Below are 21022 nucleotides of genomic sequence, written 5' to 3'. Positions count from 1 at the left end.
GCAGCCACAGCTTCTCTGGGCACCCTGTGCCAGCGCCTCAGCGCCCTCACAGGGAAGAGCTTCTGCCTTATATCCAACCTCAACTGCCCCTGTTACAGCTTAAACCCATCATGCCTTGTTCTATCGCTACAGTCCCTGATGAAGAGCCCCTCTTCAGGCTTTGGTAATGAATAGAATTCTGAACATAACTCTAATCTGGTTCAACACTGCACTTCTGAGGAGAAATGAACACCTTGCTGCTCATTCAAACACTGTGCTCCCATAAAACTACCTGGTTATGTTCTGTTTATGAGGTTAGGGAGCCGAGCTCTTTGCTCTCTCCAATTCCATGCAGGGTCTGCTGTGGTACCTCCATCCCCTTTCAGCAGCTGCCTCCAAGACTGACCAACATTAATGCTACGAAATGAGGGAATCTTAAAACACTGCTCATGCACAGAGCCTGGTTCACAGGAAAACAGCAACATCCCCACAAAACCAATCCCAGGATTACATCACTTGGAATACAGGTCAGAGAGCTGAATCACACCCAAAACCAACCCTGCTTGTGCAAAAAGGAGACATGCCCCTGTTAGCAGCATCCAAACTGGATCTGCTCCACTCCAGGGAGTTAGGAAAGAGTTAGTAACTCACGGGTGAAAGCAACTGGCAGCTCCTCAGAGGAAGAAGCCTCACTAGCCCTGCACAGCACAGTCACTCAGGCACATGTGATGGGAGGCAGAGTGACCAGAAGATGTGAGGACCCAGAGACTGTCAAACAGGAGTCTCCGGTGGACTTAGAACAATCCAGTTCAGCTCAGGATGTGTCTTTTAATGCTAAATGCAACACACACCAAGCCAGGGGAAGATGTCAACACGGAGGCAGCCTTAGTTATTGCTGACTTTTGCCTAGCTAAAATGGGCAGGAGGAGGGTTGGGGATAAAAGAGAACTCTCTCTTTCCCATGAATGAGCTCACTCTGCTGGCGTGCCTCCTGCCCTCCCAGACTGCTCCCACAGCATGAACATAAACCCAGCTCTCGAGCTACCCGGTGGTGTGAATCACCTACCCCTGATGTAGTTCTTCCACGGGTTACTGTCTGTTTCTGTTTCCAAACCATCCTGTTTCTGGCTCTATGATGCTCTTCAAGGCCCAGCAATAAAGACTGGCTCCAGTATAACAAGCCAACGAGCCTTGCTACAGCCCTGATTCCATTAGAACAAGCTCATGTTATTCACCAACTGGTAGTAAAACACTTTGTGTAAAGCCAGGGAGTGCATGTTGCTATTACCATGTGAAACCATGCGAACCATGAAAGAACCATGAAAGCAATGCAGGTACCTCCCCACCCCAAAGTGAAAGGGTAGGAAAGAGCACGCGAAAGTGAAGTTCATCCAAGGAGTACTAACAAAAGTGCAATTTTTCCTTGGGAAGGGCAGAACTTCTCTGCTGCCTCCTTCAACTGCTGATGGGAAGTGAAAGGGACTGAGGAGAGCTACAGAAAACTCACCCTGACAAGCTGAGGGAAAAGGAAGCTGTGATCAAACACTGTGCCCATTTAACTCCTGTGAGCTTTGTGAAACCAAGGGAAAAGGCAGAGGAGGGATTTACACTGCAAGGTCCTGAGTCAGAGAAACATATGGATTTAACACACCAGTTAATCATTCATCGACCCTGACATGTAAATAAAGTCTAATTCCTAAATAAAGTCTGAAATAAAGTCTATTTCCCTGAAAAAAAAAGAATAAAACCCCCCTTATTCACTCTTTACTCAGAGACATTGAGAGGTTGAGAATTCATTGCCAGTGCTTCCATGCAGCTCCAGCACTCCCACATCAACCACGTTTGCTTCTTATTAGAGTCCCAGCCTGGTTTGGGTTGAAGGGACCTTAAAGCTCATCCAGTTCCAACCCTGACATGGGCAGGGACACCTTCCACTAGAGCAGCTTGCTCCAAGCCCCTGTGTCCAACCCAGCCTTGAACACTGCCAGGGATGGGGCAGCCACAGCTTCTCTGGGCACCCTGTGCCAGCGCCTCAGCACCCTCACAGGGAAGAGCTTCTTCCTTATATCTAATCTAAATCTAACTCCTTGTATGATCCCTTATCCTATCCCTACTTTCTCTATAAAAAGCCCCTCTCCAGGTTTCTTGCAGCCTCTTTAGGCACTGGAAGCTGCTCTAAGGTCTCCCTGGAGCCTTCTCCTCTTCTCTACTCTACTCTTCTCTTCTGTTACCCATTTCTCTGCTAGCCCCAACTAGCCCTTTACTGGCTACTATCACCCTGAAATAAGATCCCCAACAGAGGAAGAACTCAAGAATGGAGTGTTTCTTACCATCATGGCCAGAGTTGAGAAGATGCTCTCCCAGGTCACAGCCGAACACCCTTTCCTTCAGTATCCCCCGTTGCTTCAGCTTCTGCTTGGTTGGGCGCGACTTCATGAATGTCCTCAGGAAGGTGATGAGCTTGCCGTGCTTTTTCGACACTGCACGAAATACAGGCAAAACACCTTGGTTTAGGTTGGTCTCAAGTCAAGCAAGGCCAAGCATAACACGTTCTACAGGGCAAGCAAGAACTGTAGTGACAGTAATTCCAATTATAGATTTTCCAAGGTCCAATACTAACAGAGACTTGGTTTTGGTGCTAGTGCAGAAATAACAGGAGAACTGAACACAAAGACACATTCATCAGTGAAGCAGCTGCAGGTGGGAGCATCCTGAAGGATCTTACATGGAATACCGGACAGTGAGCAGCACCTGAGAGAACGCAAAAGGCTAAACCAACAAACCCGGTCATCTCGTGTGCATTGACCAACACGGTTTGTAATCCCTGAGTACAAACAAATGCACTGGCGTTAACTTTACTCTTATTCTAGTGGTCTTAGAGGCTTCCAGAACAAATGAGTGCCTAATGATATCTGAGCGTGGAGGACGTTCGGCTCTAAGTGCCCTTTCCAGCACACCTGCAGTGTGAATGGCCCTCGCTGCAGCTGCGGACACACGCTCCATTCCAGGGCTTTGCGAGTCTTCTCAAGCCATTACAAGATGAAAACATTACTGTCTTTGTTTAACAGCAAACTAAGGCAGCTGACTCGAAGGGATGCAGTTTATCCTCTCCAGAATAAATTCAAGGAGCCTACAAAGAGAAGAGAGCTGTCCCTCCAAACCTCCTGTTCCATTTCTCTACTCATTGCCACATGGGCTCTGTGTTACACTGGTGCAATCAGTCCCTGTTAACACCAGTCAGTCCCTTAAGGAGCACAATCCACAGTGGAAGGACACGGGGAGTCACACAGGGCAGAAGTGGGTGACACAAATAACCCCATGCAGATTGGAAGGAGAGGCTGAGCATTCCCATGGGACGCAGCACAATGCCCTTGGATGTCAACTTCTCTTCCTGAGGCCGTGAGGCCTCCCCAACAAAAGTGCCATTGTGTAGGTGAGGTAAAAACAGAAGAGCTCTATTGAAAAGAACAAATCACTGGGTAGAAAAGGCTGTGCTGCTTTGTGAGGAAGCCTTTACAGCTCTGGGAGGTTGGAAAGGCTCCTGCAGCACCAGCAATCCCTCTTCCCAGCTCCTGTCTCCGATCCCAGGAAGGAAAGACAACCCCGTATTTCACCTGCATTAAACCCCTGAGCACTGTCGTAGGGTCCAGCTGGTTCAAACAAACCCCAAAAGCAATGAAGAGCCCTGGTGACAAAGGGGCATCTCTTCAGGGTCACTGCGCCTCGCTAACACACACAGCTGGAAATGCAGTGAGCAGCTTTGGGAGTGGGACTCGGCAAACCTGGGATTTATGGGGTAATGCTTCACATTGGCAGGCAGGGTATTCTTCAAGCAGACACCACGAAAAACCTTGTCCCAGGAACATGATTATACCATAGGCTTCAAGTTGGTTTAATCCCTTCAAACAGCTGAGTATTTCCCCTTCTATTTCACCAGGTATTGATGCAGTCCCTCTGTTTATGACCTTAACATGCTTCTATCTATGTGAGCAGAGTTTGTTTTTTGGATGTGGCACCACCACAATCTGCAGCAGCCAAATGCATGGGAACAGCTGAACTCCTAAAATCTCCCACAAACCCCATGTCTGCATCAACTCCAAATCACTTAACAAAACACGAACACTGAGCATCACAAACTGTGGCTATGGGGGCTTTAACTGATCATTGATCACCTCCTATCAGCCCTCCTCAAGAATAAATCACAGAATCCTGGACTGGTTTGGGTTGGAAGGGACCTTAAAGCTCATCCAGTTCCAACCCCTGCCACCGGCAGGGACACCTTCCACTAGAGCAGCTTGCTCCAAGCCCGTGTCCAACTGGCCTTGAACACTGCCAGGGATGGAACAGCCATCCCCCAAATGAGGGTCTCATCCTGACTTGGGGCAATGTCAAAGTTGGAGGCGATAGGTCTGAGATGGATGCTTTTATAGCAGTCAAATAAAGAGACAAATGAAGCAATGAGTAATACACAGGTGTTCACTTACAGACTCTGCACACAGTTTTTCACCGAGGATCTTACTCCACATAATGAAAAATGAGTCCAATGGAGAAAAATGCAGTCCAGCACTGCAGAAATTCCACTAATGCTGGTGACCAGGACAGCAAGTGACTTTTGGGTGTCACCTTGGTTGTTCAAAGCAGGAAAAGGTGCAAGGGATGCAACTCCAGGATGCACAGATGTACTTTGCCTGGCACTGATCACTAACCAGAAAGGAGAGCTGAGTTCTAAACCACAATAAATCTGTTCTGCCTTTAAGCCACTCAGTGCAGGTTAAAATAATCCCCTTGTTTTCTGCATCAGTGTCCAGAACACTGCCAGAGCGATGCCTGAGCAGGTTCCATAACCAGAAATTCCCCGATCCACAGCCTGTCCACAAGTTTGCATTGTTCCTTGGTTAAACAGTTGCCTGCACTGCTCTCCTCTGAATCACTGCCTGCTCTGTAGGAGAGCTTCTCAGACTAAAGCAACTTCAGAGCTTTATACCTACGCAGGAATGATTCACTGGTAGGAGTTCAGCTTCTCCTGAGTGGGGAAGAAAAGGAGAACATCAAGACAACCCGAGCAGTCATCTCTTTGCTGACAGGTTATAAAAAGCAGATCAAAAAAGCCAGGAGGTGTCTGATAAGGACAAGCCATCCTGCCAACAAACAGCAAGCAAAGGGGAAACGCTTTCTGATCCACAAACTAGCAACACCAATGAAGCGGGGATATGATACATCTGAATCATTCACAGCTTGTGTCTCCACGTGACGTGCTCAACAAAGGTCCTAGAAGTAAATTCAAGTGAATTCAGAAGGAAATTCAGATACAACAGCATTCCTACAGGGCAGTTTTAAATGGTTGCTGTAGTCAGAGACAAGAGTTACCAACTGAAAGGCAAACAAAACTCAACACAAATCCTAATGTTTATCCATACTACTTTCCACTTGGGATTTAACCACTACAATCCAAGAAAGAGAGGCTTTCCTAGAAGAGCCAAAGGCTGATCTTCCTCAGGTCTGGATAAATCACAGGGCCTGAACCAGCAACAACAAGTTCTCCATCTCCATAGTGAAACTGGCTGCAAAAACCCCTCTCCTGAGGTTGGACTCCTTGTGAAGCTTTGCTGGCACGACTGTCTATCAGGAGTGAGAAGAAATCTCACACCCTTGGCTGACATAACTACACTGGACAATGTCTTTATGTGGTGGAAAGGGAGGGAAGGAAAAGGAATGTTGGTGCCAGGTAGTTTATTGTGGGTTTGGGCAGCTGCCATAGTCTGTACCTCCCTGAGGAACATTGATCCATCAAACCATGCTGCTGTTACACCACCAAGCTTTTGTAGTAGAAGTGAGGCCTGAGATTCCCCTGGCTCTGATAAAAACTATTAAATAACAATTACTTCATTAAAAGCAGGGCAAAAACCGCTCAGCTTAATGCTCAGACTGAAAAGGCACTTTGGGATATACTTTATGAAGCTTGCTCACGGAGAAACGTGCCAGCATCAGCTTCAAGGTACTTGCATGGCTCTTGCTGGCCACGGTATGTCCTTCCTGGGTTAGGTCAGGAATGTACCTACAGGGGCTCACAAGAAACCTGGAGAGGGGCTTTGGACAAGGGCCTGTAGGGACAGGACAAGGGGAACAGCTTTAACCTGCCAGAGGGAAGATTGAGCTGAGCTCTTAGGCAGAAGCTCTTCCCTGTGAGGGTGCTGAGGCGCTGGCACAGGGTGCCCAGAGAAGCTGTGGCTGCCCCATCCCTGGCAGTGTTCAAGGCCAGGTTGGACACAGGGGCTTGGAGCAATCTGCTCTAGTGGAAGGTGTCCTTGCTGGATGGAGATGAATGAGCTTTAAGGTCCCTTCCAACCCAGACCATTCCATGATTCTCTGAAAAGAGCACTGTCTCCTGACTCCTTGGCTTTGAATCACGGCAAACAAACAGCAGAAGCCTTTTAATAACTGAAGCTTTCCTGTGTCCCCCCAAATCACCTTGTGCTTGCATTTTCCTCCCCTTTTCAGTAAGAAAAACCCCATGAAACAAAGGCTGCAAGAACAAAACGCATTTCAAGTCTTGCCCACTTATGGTGCAAAGTAAGTGCTTGCTTGGTGCCAATCCAGCGTATGGTCCTGCATTTTGAACAGGATAATGGCAGCTTCCCATAGGACACTTTGCCCATGCTAAACAAACACAGAACACCTGCTTTATCTCCTGTTGCTATCACTAATATGTTGGATTTGAACCTGACAACAGAGCACTTCCTAATACAGGGTTAATAAACTTTGACTTTGAAAGAACATCTTGGAGGGTGTGTGCTGCCCCAGCACATGGCCACCTTTATTTCTCTTATTCTGGGTTTCTCTTATTGTTAGCAGTGATTTTACAAACCCCAGAACCCAGCCGTGTGAGGAGAGCGTGGTGCTAAGGTCAGGAACATTAGCCCATGTGGCTGCACAGTTGAAAAGGTACAACCAACCTGTGATATCCAGTCACAACATCAAAGCTGGGGAAAGGCATGGGGATAGCATAGGAAAAGCTACAGGAAGGTATTACAAACCAGGAGCCAAATCCCTCCTCTCTGAAGAGAGATTTGCAGCAAGTCAAGCTATCATCTTTCCAGGCTATTGGGCCTTCAGGACACATCCTCCTCTAAAATTAAACAGAGGGAAAAAGAGCAGCAACAGACTCTATTGAAGAAGAGGAATCAGGCAACGAGAAGCCAGGGTTGGTTTGCCACTATTTCTTCGTGCTCCTGGTGCTGCAGACACTCAGGAGTACATTTAACTGTGAGAGTGGAGTGAGTTCAACTGGTTCCCCACACAGCATCTTCTCAAAACCTCAGTAAATATACCTTGCTTCACACTCGGAGAGACAAGCTCTGTGGACCCACACCTTCCTGAAGAGAAGTTACATGAAGCCAGGAACTGAGTCACATCTCCCAGTTCTCTGTCATGTTCCTTAGCAACAAGACATTTTCCTCCCCTTCCTCCTGCCACAGCACATTCTATTTTGGAAGCTTATTTATACAGCCCTAAAATCCCAACCAGAATCTGGAACCACGCACCACCAAGCACCATCCTTCAGCCCTTCAATAGGAGGCTGGGTTTGAAGAAGGACCAACCAATACCACATCCATAATTGCACTCATCTCTGCACCAGCCTCCCTCGCTGGTCATAAAGGTTTTCAGGAAGAGAATCAAAAATAACCTTCATAAACGTGTGCTTACTGAGTTACTCTATAGAGAAAGAAAAATAAAAATGCTCTTTGATGCTGCAGCGCTTCTCTCATGCCAGGCTGACATCAGTTAAAGCTGGCCTTTGTGTTATAAGTAGTCATGAAATAGGTTAAAGGTGATTGTCATTAGATAAAAACCATTCAAATTAACTATGATGTCTAGAAGCGGCACAGATTTACAGCTATCACCATGCACATGGAGAGTAAAGTAGTAAGTGATGGTGCTGTTCTTACAAAGTCTAGTAGCAAAGAAGCCACGTTCATCCTTGCATCTGCCCAGGCTTCTGGAGCCATGCTTTGGGCAGTGTCTGGAAGCAATCATCTCCTCAGAAGAGCAGCTCTCCCTCATCCTTGCCAACATCAGCCTTTGGCTCAAGCTGAAGAACTGGCTTATTTTGGTTAGCTGGAGATGGACCAGCTTTGGCAACTCACTTGGTGCTTTTTCATGCACAGCCTCTGCCATGTTCTGCTTCATTTGGGTCTAATCAGTCCTCCTCCAGAAACAGAAGGCTGCAAATCCAACCGCTTCTCACCAGCAGTACTGACTGCTTTCAGCACCATTGATTTAACTCAAAGCACACATCTGTAAGGACACACACAAGGAGTATATACAGCCTGAAGTGTGTGGAGAAAGTTTCTTTATGTCAATGCAGACAAAAACCAGGCTCTATTTACAATGGCAAAACTTCTTTCATGGCCAAATTTGCTGAGTATTTATAATGGGATAAGAATGATAACCACGAGGTGAGCTAGGTATGTCATGTACATACAGACAGGGAAGTCTGATACCAAGAAATCTGTGATACTTTCCAGGTTAAAGATATGTCTGATCTTTTCAGAGACCCTAAGGCCATCAGATAACGCAACCTGACCTAAACAAACAGAGCAGGGGACACTTCTGAATTAATTCCCTGCATTACACCTACCCTGATGGAAGCAGTCTATGGTTAGGAGACGGAAATCAGTCAGCTGAAGGCTAACTGGGAAAGGAAAGAGGTTCCAAAGCGACCTGACAAGTTCAATCTAGTAACTCTATTAACATGTTTGAATCCTATTTGGGACAAAAAGGCAGCGCTGATTGCAGTCCTGGTGATGATGCAGCAGGGATGGGCTTCAGGTACGGGACACAAGGAGCTGAGGGGAAGCAAGGAAATAATAGATGAGGAATAAGTTATCAGAGGCCAAAACTGGGATAGAGCGTAGAGATGAGGGCATGCAGCACACGTGGTAGTAGCATCAGCAGCTCAAATGACATGGTGGTCATAAAGCCAGCAGCAGGACTGGGAGAGAAAGGAGCAAACTGGGAAATGCAGACCTAGGAGGAAATGGGCAAGACACTTGTAATGTCTTTCTTTTTCATTCACACTGTGTACTGTAATTATGTATTAGACATAATATACATAATATACATATATTACTCTACAGATTTACACTTGTAAATAAGGAAGAGAGGAGAGAAAAACCAAGGGCCAAATTGTCACCTATCAGGTGACTGCCACCTCAGCAGCTGCCAGTGATGAAAATGCCTCAAGTTCTCTGTTGGTGATTACTTTCAGCTGCTGGGTATGATTCTATGATTCACACATTATAGATGTAGTTTCTTACTGCCTGACCCCAACCTCCTTCTCATACAATCCACACCAAACATTCATTGTCCTGTCTACAGTGGCCATGGCTTCAGAGAAGTCAGAAGTCTCAAAGCTAACTGCCTTTTTGCCCTGCCTTATTCAAACACCATGTTGCGCGCAGTATCCTTCCTTGCTCAAAAGCTTTACAACAGCCTGAGTGACGCTGCTGAGCCTCACCTACACCATTTCCACTTCTGCTACCATCAGTATAGGAGAGTTTCCAAAAGCCTGACAGTAACCCAAGCCAACCCCGAATGACATCGAATGCTTTGGACACATACACGCAGCCTGGAGCCTGCACTAGTCACTCAAACACAACGCTTCAGCCCTATCCTGCCATCAGCTGAACCAGGATAACCAGAGTGACTGCGGCGGGCCAGTTACTCCAGTTTTGCATGGCAGCACGCTCCAGCTTGGGTGGTGGGAGGAGGCGAGTGATGAGAAGAGAGCTGACATGAATCAACAACCAACACAAGTTGAATAATGAGGAGTTTGGCAGATGGAGCCCGATCCCGGAGCGAGAGGGTGTCTGCTCTTACGCAAGGCCCCGGAAAGCCACTTTCCATCCCACCAGGAAGAGAGATGAGCAATCCAGCTGGAATAAGGAGGAGGCTCGGGTTGAAGCACGCTAACTCCCTTCTCTTAAGCCACATGGTGCAGCCATTACCTCAACCCTCAGTACGGACTCCTCTGAAGTATGTGGCACTCCCAGTAGGACAAGTAGCTCTCAACCCCTTCACTCGGAGATGATGTTGATCTCCATTTTCAGTAGCCAGAGGGCAGCTGTTTACAGCCCAGACCGGTTACTTGCAAATCACAGTGACCTCCTCTTCCAAGATTGGTATCATTTTGGTTCTTTGTAGTCACAATCCTGACTTCCTGAATGATTTATACTTCACCTATTAACACCTGCACGAGACCATTCTGCCTTTGGAAGCAAAATCTCATGCACCTGGAGTGGAAACTATCGAAGACAACAGGCATGAGCCTCGTCCACACTGCAGTCACCTTAAGCAGCACCAGCAGGAATCAGCAGCTTTAAAGAGGATGAAAACGGCATCTTCCCATACATCCTCCTTACGCAGCTAAAGAAGGATACAAAAGCTTTATGGAAAAAGAAAATTGGGCCCAATCTGTTTGGGGATTTGAAATCTGCTTTCTCAGACTTAGGAATGCAGATATTGCGTTGCTTCGCCTGCTTTATTCTCTTCCTTTATCTCACCAGCAAGAGCTTTGATTTCAAGTCAGGCTCTTTTATCATTCCTGTGTGGTGCCCAGAACAAAGGAGGTCAGGGAAGAGTGGAAAGGGGAGGCCTCCTGCCTTCTCTGTCATAAAGAATAAGCTCCTGCAGGGCGTTTAGCCTTTAAAATGGACCGGAGCTTCTAGGAGGTTTTGTGATCCAATGGGAGCAGACAAGGCATGGCTACTTGCAAAATGCCTACTATGATCACAGTAACTGCTCTCCCTGGGAATCTTATTTTCCCCAGGGTGGCATTCGCCGCCCCAGGGCTCCAGCAAACAAAGGATGGGCGCTTTTAAACAGGAAGCCCCCTTCTCCCGAACAACAGAATGAGGAATAGGAACGCTTAGGAATGCATCCTATGTCCTCCGAGTGCCGGTGGGGCGGGATAAAGTGATATGCAAACAGCCATTGCAATTGAGATTCCAGCCGTTCCCATGTGTCAGCTCTCCCTCTGGGAGCAGGGAGCCCTGCTCTCACAGGGGCATGCAAGCTGGAATCCCTTCTCCCCTGGGATCTGGGTGGGAATCCTCACACAATCCATCCCAGCCATGCAAGAGGCTCCCTTTCCCAGCTCCGGCTTGCTACACACCCTGAAGTAAGTCCAATAAATCAGTTTACAACTATGGACCTAGCGAGGAGAAAGGTGCAATAGAAACCTAGAGACGGAGATTAGCGAGAGGGAAACAAGTAAATCAGCATGGGGAGGGGGGGAAGTCCATGGCGTTTGCTTCATCAGCCTTTGGCTGGCAGGAGAAGCCAATGCCCATTGCTGGGAGCAGCGCAGGGGGTCCCAACGACCAAACCGCCTCTTCCCCCCCAACACCACCAGGAAATGAAGGCCTCCCATGGCCCCCCGGCACCCGCACATTAAACAGGTACGAAGCAACAAGTGGGTGCAGGAGCCCGAGCACACACCGCGGGTCTCACCCGAGGCCGGGGTGGGGGGGATAAGGAGACCGCTCCTACCGTCAGCCGCTCCGCCGCTGTCCTTGCCCGGGGGGAGGCCGCGGTCCCTGCCCGGGGTCCCTGCACCGAGGGGTGCAGCCGCGGACGGCCTGGCTCGGCTCGGCTCGGCTCGGCTCTTCCCGGCGCTGCGGTGGGCGCTCACCGCCTCTGCGGCTCTGCCAGGCCCCTCCCCGGCCGAGCCGGCCCCGCCGCCCGGCTCCACCTCCCGCAGGTGCCTCCCTCCACGCCGCCTCCAGAGCCAGGCCGCGGCCTGAGGTGCGGCGCTGCGTGCGGCCGCTTCTCGGCCTCCGCGCCGGGAACCTCATGGGGTCGGGAGGGCAAACACAGCCCTGGTTCCCCTCAGCATCACCCACCTCAGCCCCTGCTATGGGCATGGATCATTGAAAAGGCTCAGGACTAATTACAGCACTGAAGAAACCTCACCCTCTCCCCCCGAGTGGCCATCAACAAGCAGTTTGTGGCTGCATGGATCAGATCCAACAGAACCCCCCTCAATTCAAAGCTCGAGGAGTTCTGCTGTTAGAAGCAAAGGCAAACGACACAGCTCACTGCACAGTGAGCCGATTTACAGCCCTGCTCCATGCCCATCCCCAGCACACCATGCTCTGGGGCAGGAAGCAGAACATGCCGTGACTTCACTTGACCATCACTTGCTCGGCCATGCCGCAGCAGGGACAGGAGCCAAGCTGGTCACCGGGCTCAGGAAACCTGGGACAAACCTTCCTGCCTTACCCGCATGTATTCCATGCTTGAGGAGTAAATATGGCTGCTGTTGGGTTTATGATGTCAGTAATTGCTGTCACACACTGAAACGTGCGCTCGCTGGAGGAGCTGGGCAACCTCAGGGTCGGGAGATGAAAGAGGAATGTGTCATGGTGATGCTGAGGAGGGTATGACTCCTTTCTTCTGGTGCTCACAGCCTCTCCTCAAGCAAACGGGTTATTCTCAGACTTGTTTGCTGACTCCTATCTCCAAACACTGCCCCTTCTCCAGCTGCTTATTACACTGGGATTTATTACTGGCAGTGTTGTGCTTGGACAACGATCACACTACCACATCACTTTTTTCCTTAGCAGCCAAGCATGACTCCTCAACCCAGCTCTGCATATGGCTCATGGCCGATTCTGAATGCAACCCCTTCTTCCTGATACAAACGCCCATGCCAGGAATGTTCTTCCTCTCAAACCTACAGATAAAAGCTGGTGATATCCCAGCACAAAGAGGGAATGAACAGCACAGAAACCATGCTCTTCCAAATCGACACGCAAAAGACACACACAACAAATTCAAAGGTAGAAACCTTTGAACATTGGTTGCATGATGATCAGCAGTGCTTGAGGAGCTACCTTACCACATGGTGTACAATGGCACACCTTTCCCCACCTGCACTTTGCTTCCTGTAAAGGAAAATACTCAATGTTTGCTCCAAAACATCCTTCTTTAAAGAACAAAACCTGAGCAACCAGAGATGTGGCTCTTCCACACCTGGAAACAGCAACTCTGCCTTTGGCACAGCACTGCATCACCCTGAGGATCATGTGCACATCACCACAGGGACGTGACTCCTCTGCTCGGGAGCTCACAGGCTTTGCCCTGCATAGTTTTACGTTAGTTCAGTACTGGGAAGGCAGAGAGCCTAGAACTGTTATTAATATACCCTGGCTTTGCAGATTCAACCACTGCAGGAAGCTTCAACCTATTATTAGAAGTTAGGCAGCCGGTATTTTTCAGTGCTGAGTCTTACTCAGCTCGATTTGTCATTGAATCATAGATCAATTTGGGTTGGAAAGGACCTTAAGATCATCCAGTTCCAATCCCCTGCCATGGGCAGGGAGGCCTCACACTGGACTGTGTTGACCAAGGCTCTGTCCAACCTGGCATCCTGCACTCAAATGCTCTCAAAACACATAAAAAGACCCCCCACATAAACAAACCCCCTCTTCTTAAATAAAGGGGTTTGGGGAGAAACCAGGATTATAGACGAAAGCAGGCTCAGAGATTAAAGAAACCCCAACAGAACAGCACACCATGCAATAAACTGTCCTGGGACATCATCAAAGTGATTTGATTCGATGCACAGAGCTGACAGAAACCTGGCTGGACAGAAAGGAACCAGCTTGTCACAGAGTACCTGGACAGTCAGGTGGTGACTTGTTCTTATGGTGGATGTAGCCATGGTCTGCCATGGCTGTCTGGGTCTGCAAGTCCAAATACTGCATTTACAAAGGCGAAACCACAGTCAGGACTGAGGTGATACGTAGCCAAGTGGGTAATAGAGGCCTTTTCTCGCCTTTCCTTAAGCAAAAGCAGTTCCCATGAGAACAAGACGAAGAATTTGCTGCAAGCTTCCCACTGCAGTTACAGGATTAAATGCTGAAGAAGAATGAGCACGGCACTGAGACAAGCTCCTAAAAGAAATCCGGCAGATGAAAGTTCAGATCAGCAAAGACTTGTGCATTAATCACAGAGCCAGGCTGATTCACGAGCTAGCAAAGCGAGTCCTAGAATCCACAGTAATGCCTTTTGCAGGTAATGAATTCACTACCAGGGAGAGGGAAAGAAAAGGAGGGAGGACAGAGAAGGATGGCGAGGCAGAGAGGGGCAGGGATGCTCTTGCCTTGCTGCTGAAGGAGATCCATTTCTACATGTCCCCAGTAGACACCATAGCTGTGCCCAATCCAAGACCTTCTGAGAAAGCCAAACACAGGGATTTGCCAGTGTGGACTTTTTACATGGGCAGGTAGGGCTAAGCCTAGAGGAAATGGCTTTAAAGCTGTGGCTGCCCCATCCCTGGCAGTGTTCAAGGCCAGGTTGGACACAGGGGCTTGGAGCAACCTGGTCCAGTGGAAGGTGTCCCTGCCCATGGCAGGGGTTGGAACAGGATGAGCTTTAAGGTTCCTTCCAACCCCAACCAGGCTGGGATTCCATGAGAATGTTTTTAAGCCACAGCTTGGCTCCCACACTGATTTGCAGGATTATTCAGGAGGAAAGCAGAGGAAAAGCAGAGCAGAACAAACCACCTTTTCCCATGATTTCCAGGCTCTTAGCATAATTGTGGAGTTGTGCTCAAGCCAACTATTATTAGAGTTAGGTCCTATTTCGACTGAGCTTGTGTGAAAGGGAAAAAACATCTAGTTTAAAAATAACAACCCCTCCAACCTGAATAAGTGAAGAGCAGGCAGAGTGAAAAAGCAGCACAAGAACATGCGAAAGGCAAGCTGGCCTTATTAATAGCACATCACTGCCTCAAACACCCCTGTGCTCAGCCACGCTTTACCACTTTGCTTCCCAACCAGACATCATGTTCTGGTGGACTCTCCACCAAATCTCTCCAAAGAGGTGAGGTATGAAGGATTCCGTAACGGAAAGATGAATACAGCTCTTTGTTACCTACACAATTCACAGAGCTATGTAATTATTTCTGAACTCATGCATATAGAGCCATACACCACGCTTTCTTTCCCAATTATAATTCCTCCAGGAAACATGGCCAAGATTTGCCATAAAATTACCTGTAAAAACACGTGAAGCCTGAAGCCCAGGGAGAGTGAGCCTGCACAAGGAAGAAATCTACAGGGGATGCAGAAGTTAATCTGTCTTGTCCTTCCATCTGTGTTTCCCTGGACTTCAGGAGGCTCCAAGTGGTTTCCAATGCTGTGGTTACACCAGTAGTGCCTCCCAGTGGAGATGCAGGATGTGCTGATGGAGATGCTTCCCAACCGGCAGAGCTCTGCCACAACCTGTGTTAGCAAAGGGACTCTTCTGGCTGTGCCTACACCACAACTGGGTCCTTACGGGGGTATTTTTGGCTGTACCAGCTCTGATGTGATCTTTTCCATATCCACAGCTGTGCGAGTGCAAACCTGGCCTGGGGTTGGAGCCTGAGGTCACATTTACTGATGTCCGCCACTTGGTCCAGTACAAAGAAGCCCACAATCACCTTGTTCAGTTTGCACTTATGCAAGGCAAGGCTCATGTGCAGTAACTACTTTGCACACCTAAGCACTTCCTGAAATGAGGAAACTCCTCTTCATCAGTGCAGATGCCCTTTAGGTTTAGTTCAGACTCTCTCCTGGTCATCCCCAAACTATGGATCTCCTGCCGTGCCAAGCCTCTGACCCTGGACCCATCAGTAATCCCCAAATCCCTTCTCTCCTACAGGAAACTCCAGACTTCCCTATCCAGGCTTCTTGAAGAAAACATCAACCAATTTACTCTCAAGTACCTGATAACCATCCAGACGTGTTTCCATAGCACCTAGGAAGTGTTCCAAAAATACCTCATCTGTTCACACTGCAAATGCTCCATTGGCTACAAACATCACCGACAACTCCACAGAGTCTGTGGAGCCACAACCATGGTGCTTACAAACCCTGCCAAAACGAAGGCTTGGTTCTCACTCTTGCTGTCAGTGCAGAAAACATCTGCACTGGTAAAGGATTAAAGGATTAAGAAGGAGACAAAAAATACATTGACTTCCTAATGCTGTGTATCCTTAGGAACTGCCTTGAAATACTTCAAATTCTTGCTCGTCCCTCACTTACACCAAGATTTATTGGCTTTATTTAGGTGGTCAGGAAGAGTATTTCAGATACGATGCTGAAGGCTGAATCCAAAAGCAAGCTGCACAGAAAAACATATTCTTATAGTCAGAGGTTGCTCCAAGCCCCTGTGTCCAACCTGGCCTTGAACACTGCAAGGGATGGGGCAGCCACAGCTTCTCTGGGCACCCTGACTGTTTAGGACCCAGGGCAGCACGTATATTGCTGCAGTTGGGATGCTCATCATACCTACCCATGCTTCCGTGCCCGGTGAACACAGTATCTGTCATTTAGAGTTTCAATCACTTATGTGTTCCCAGCACACAGGCTCGAGGGAGCTGTTCTCTCAAACTCATACTTCTCCAGCAGGATCACAGATTTGATGGTGTGACTTTCAGAGAGGACCAGATGCATCCTGCATATAGCAGCACTTCCACAGATCAGCCCACGGTCCTTGTCCCTTTCTAGCTCAGCCAAAAAATGGGAAGGAGGAAGAAAAGCATTGGGAAGAATCACTTTAAAGAAAGGAAGAGATCAAAGAGAAAGGAAGACTCCAAGGAAATGAAAAACCAACAGGAAAACGCTGCTGCTGTTCTGGTTGGTGCAATTCGGTGCCTGAATTTGAGGACCTAAAAAGACTAAAACCACTGCAATAGAACATGTTAAAGTTGTGTTCAGTCACTGCAATAAATCCCCTTTTACAACCAGGTAATTACTGGAGCAATTCAGGTTAAATAAACACTTTCTCAGCATTTCTTCCACTGAAAGCAAGAAGCAATGCAATGTAATTACGGAAGACAAAGTCTGGCATTCCTAATGTATCCAAGATGCAATGAAATGTAAACCCAGCATTGTGGACAGCAGGACCCGAGGGAGCGCTGGCTGGCTGCCTTTCTTGGCATCACTTCAGTACCAGCCAGCCACCAAGCAATTCATTTTACCCACGGAACAGACTGGGGTGATCTCTGTGACAGGTAGTTACCCTGCAAATGCATTGCAACCACAGGATGAAAGGACTGGATGAAACAGAGGAACATGAGAGGACAACACATTGCCTGAACACTATGCAAGATTTGCTTTACTGTAAAGCCCTGATCCAGACTTCTGGAAAACAAAACTTCCACAGTTTGCTGCTTAGCCTCTCCTAAAATTCCACTCACATCTTTTTTCAAAGCACTTTGATCCAGGAAAACTGAAGTCCAGATCTGATTTAACAAAATCAACCCAATTGAAATGTCTCTTGTCAAATAGCCCTCAACAACTGAGGATCAAACTGGTTAAGTACATGGCATGTACTTAAGACATACCCTAGACATATCTCATTGCTCAGCTCCACTGGAGCACTCTGATTTTACCTCATGCTGGTTCTGGAAAGCTCTAACGATGTCGTAATGACAAAGACAACACAACACAGTTGTTTTCTCCTATTCAGGTTGTTACATTGCCATGAAACTAGAGGATTTAACCACATTTCTCTTATTCAAGCAAGTTCTTTCCTACAGAACATGGTCAAATGGGGTTTGGCACGCTCTTTGCAGATATCTTTCTGAGACACAAATTGAAAGCCTGGGAAGAGAAGAACACTCTATATTTAGAAATCCAGCAGTTGCAGGGGGGAAGAAGGTAATTTAGGATACACAGACCAAGAGTCCCATAGTCCTGATGCTGCAGAGCACTTGCAATACGAGCCCAGTTATGTTAAGCATACTCTTTCAGATTTGGATTCATTGACTTGAACGAAATCCCTTGTGGAAAACCTGCCTGTGAGAAGCTGGATTCTGAGAATCAGGCCTTGGCTCTTCCAGCCAACAGACAGGAATAGAAATAAAATGAATAATAAACTATTTCAACTATATCTAACTTCTGTAACCAAACCTAGGGTGTTAGTAAATGGTTATTGCTATCACACACAGCGTTAGACTTGGTTAGGACACCAATGGGCTCTACCTGAGCTCAGCTGGGAGTGGTTCAGAGCCTCTGTAACATATGGAGAGCCTGGCTTTACACTATCCATCTCCAAATCTGCGCGTAAGTAAGGTCAGGTGGGAAGAGGGACAAGGGACAGACAGAAGGCAAGAGAAAAGACAAAGTTAAAGTATCTCCTGGAACAAACTGCAGGAGAGTTACAATTCAATTTGCAGAGACAGCAGTTAGAGACAGTGCTACAGAAATCACAGAATCCCAGCCTGGTTGGGGTTGGAAGGAACCTTAAAGCTCATCCTGTTCCAACCCCTGCCACGGGCAGGGACACCTTCCACTAGAGCAGCTTTCTCTAAGCCCCTGTGTCCAACCTGGCCTTGAACACTGCCAGGGATGGGGCAGCCACAGCTTCTCTGGGCACCCTGTGCCAGCGCCTCAGCACCCTCACAGGGAAGAGCTTCTGCCTAAGAGCTCATCTCAATCTCCCCTCTGGCAGGTTAAAGCCATTCCCCTTGTCCTGTCCCTACAGGCCCTTGTAAAAAGTCCCACTCCAGCTTTCTTTTTGGCTCCTGTAGGTATTGGAAGCTATATCTGAAATACAAACCCCGTTTCCCCCTTCCTGTCTGAAGTCTCTACCTTTCTGTCTGGACAGCATTCGATAATGTTGGCACATGCTGAGGAAGGTGCTCCAAAACAAGATGTTTGCTGTCAAATAACATTCTTCTCCAGGAAGAAGCATCAGGAATAGGAGCCATGTTCCTGTTTCCCATGTTACAAGGCTACCAGCACACCGTCTCTATGCCAACAGGCTGGAAGTGTGCATGTGCATGGGGAAAGCACATATATATGCATGTGTGTTGTGTATATATATATATGCATATTATATATTTTGGTCTTTATATCTATCTCTCTCTACAGTATTTGCATATCCAGTTTTAAGGCTGATGTATGAAATCCCAACAACATCCCAGGGGGGATCGGTAAGTGTAAATGAGGCCCTTACTGTAAAAAAAAGGTACATCTATGGAAACAGTCACTGCTTTTACTCACAACAGATCATTGCCATGAGGTTAGATGAGCACTAGCAGGACCTAAACAAGACCAGGGCAATATGAAGCAGGATTCTCTGAATAAATAAGCCACGTAACAGCTTCCCTTTGGGCACTGGGAGATGCTAAGCTCAAGTAGCATCTTCTGAGCTTAAGAAAAACTAAAGGGGAATCTTTGCTTCTAAGATTCTCAAGTTCTAACAAACTTTAGAGTCATAGAATGATTTGGGTAGGAAAGGGCCTTAAGATCATCCAGTTCATCCCCCTGCTATGGGCAGGGACACCTCACACTAGACCATATCACTCATGGCTTTGTCCAACCTGGCCTTGAACACCGCCAGGGATGGGGCATTCACCACTCCTTTGGGCAACCTGTTCCAGTGCCTCACCACCCTCACAGGTGGGTTGCAACAGTTAATTCCTCTCCATCACCCATTTTTATCCCCTCTTTCTTTCAAACTGACATTTGGTTGCCTGGCACTTAATTTCATTCCAAATGATTTTATCATCTCCTCCAGAAAGGAGATAAAAGATCTTTGTTTCCCTGCTTTATGTGCAAAGAGCTTTTAAAAAGGCATGCAAGACTAAAGGTTTGGTTTGGTTTCCCTGCATATCCTTCAGAGCACCTGGACCTGCAAGTACAGAGGAAAATAGTAATCTTTAAGAGATACAAAGAGAGAGAAAGGGAGAGAAAGACGGAAAAAGGAATCAGTGAGAACGTACAAGGGGGGAAGTAGCTCCAGGACGCTGGACGGGCTCCGTGGGCAGGGGAGACTGGGAAGGAGTAAGCGAAAAAAGAAAGAAACAAACAAAACAGTTGGTTAAAACACACACCCATTGAAATGGGCTCATTTCACACAAAGCTCAGCCCCAATCCTCCACATTGTTTGGTGTTTTATTCCCTAAACGCCTGGGAAATTCCATAGGATCCAGCCAGTGTGTCCCAGCTCAAAAAATACTCCCAAACATGTTGCATGTCTAAACCTTTAGCACAAGGCCCATCCCTGTTGAGCAAGGGAGGGAAGCATGGGATTCCTCTGTGTTACTTCCACCCTCTGCTGAGCATGTGTTTATTAAGCCCATGTTTAAGTACCTTGTGGGGTCAGGAACAGGGCTGGAAGACGTGACACTTCTTTGTCCAAATGGACAATGCCAAGCACTTCCACAAGAAAACAACACCCGGATTTGTAAGTGTGTATTTTGTGTGGTTTGGTGCCTTACACATTCAGCTTTCCTCTACTTTAGTATCTTTATTATGCTTTATCTTGCTGAGCATTCCATGCAAAAAGATAATAATGGCACAGATCTGTGTTTTCCTCTTGACTAAAGGTGTTCTGCCTGACAATCATTACTTGCAGAGGAGGCAGAGACTTAGGTCTGTCTCAGCCCCAAGGATGAGCTTTGGTTTTAATGGAAGAGAGAAAACACAAAGCCCAGGAGATAACTTGAAGGATTGGTCCTGAGCTCTGTCAATACTGAAAGCACACATCCTGCCGTCTGCATCGAGAGCTATATTTAGGGGCCTTGAGCATGTTTATTCCCTGTCTCCTTTCACACTGGAAATGGAGACCTGACTTGGCTCAGTAAGAGCTTCAGTTCATTTAGCTTTAATGAGACAGTGGCATGTTGAACACCAAATGACTAGTTCATTGCTATAAGATTAAGGAGAATGGTACTAATTACATATATCTCTCTTTATAAACCCACTGATTAAAACATTATGCATTCATCAGTGTCAATGACTGTTCAACCCAGGCCTCTGGAAAACCTACCTTCTATCTGTACCTTATTCTTCCTGCTTTGTATATTCTTATGTAAAAGAAAACCTACAATCTTTTATGCCCAGGGATTAGCAACTGGCCTGTTTCAACCCAGGCTGACCTTGTAAGGGTCTGTCACGGTTGCAATAGCTTTAATACAGTGGATGTAGCTCAGTTTGCATTCTTTGCAGTTCAAAATTCATTCCTTCAGCACTGTACCAGA

At 47.5% G+C, this 21022-nt stretch overlaps 1 protein-coding gene across 1 annotated transcript in view; it reads right to left on the bottom strand.

Annotated features, from left to right (window-relative positions):
* The window catches only part of ARHGAP32 (Rho GTPase activating protein 32), a gene marked incomplete at both ends in the record, with an annotated part of 100817 nt that overhangs the window by 19074 nt on the left and 60721 nt on the right, over positions 1 to 21022 (bottom strand). Inside the window, 3 exons of the mRNA XM_080631585.1 lie at positions 2310 to 2459; positions 18018 to 18092; positions 19763 to 19813. Of these exons, the coding sequence (XP_080487711.1) occupies positions 2310 to 2459; positions 18018 to 18092; positions 19763 to 19813 (276 nt within the window). The remainder of the gene's footprint in view (positions 1 to 2309; positions 2460 to 18017; positions 18093 to 19762; positions 19814 to 21022) is intronic.

Source organism: Psittacula echo, assembly GCF_963264785.1.
Source record: "Psittacula echo genome assembly, chromosome: 18".
In the NCBI taxonomy this organism is placed as follows: domain Eukaryota; kingdom Metazoa; phylum Chordata; class Aves; order Psittaciformes; family Psittacidae; genus Psittacula; species Psittacula echo.
This window is presented reverse-complemented; position numbering and strand designations above follow the sequence as displayed.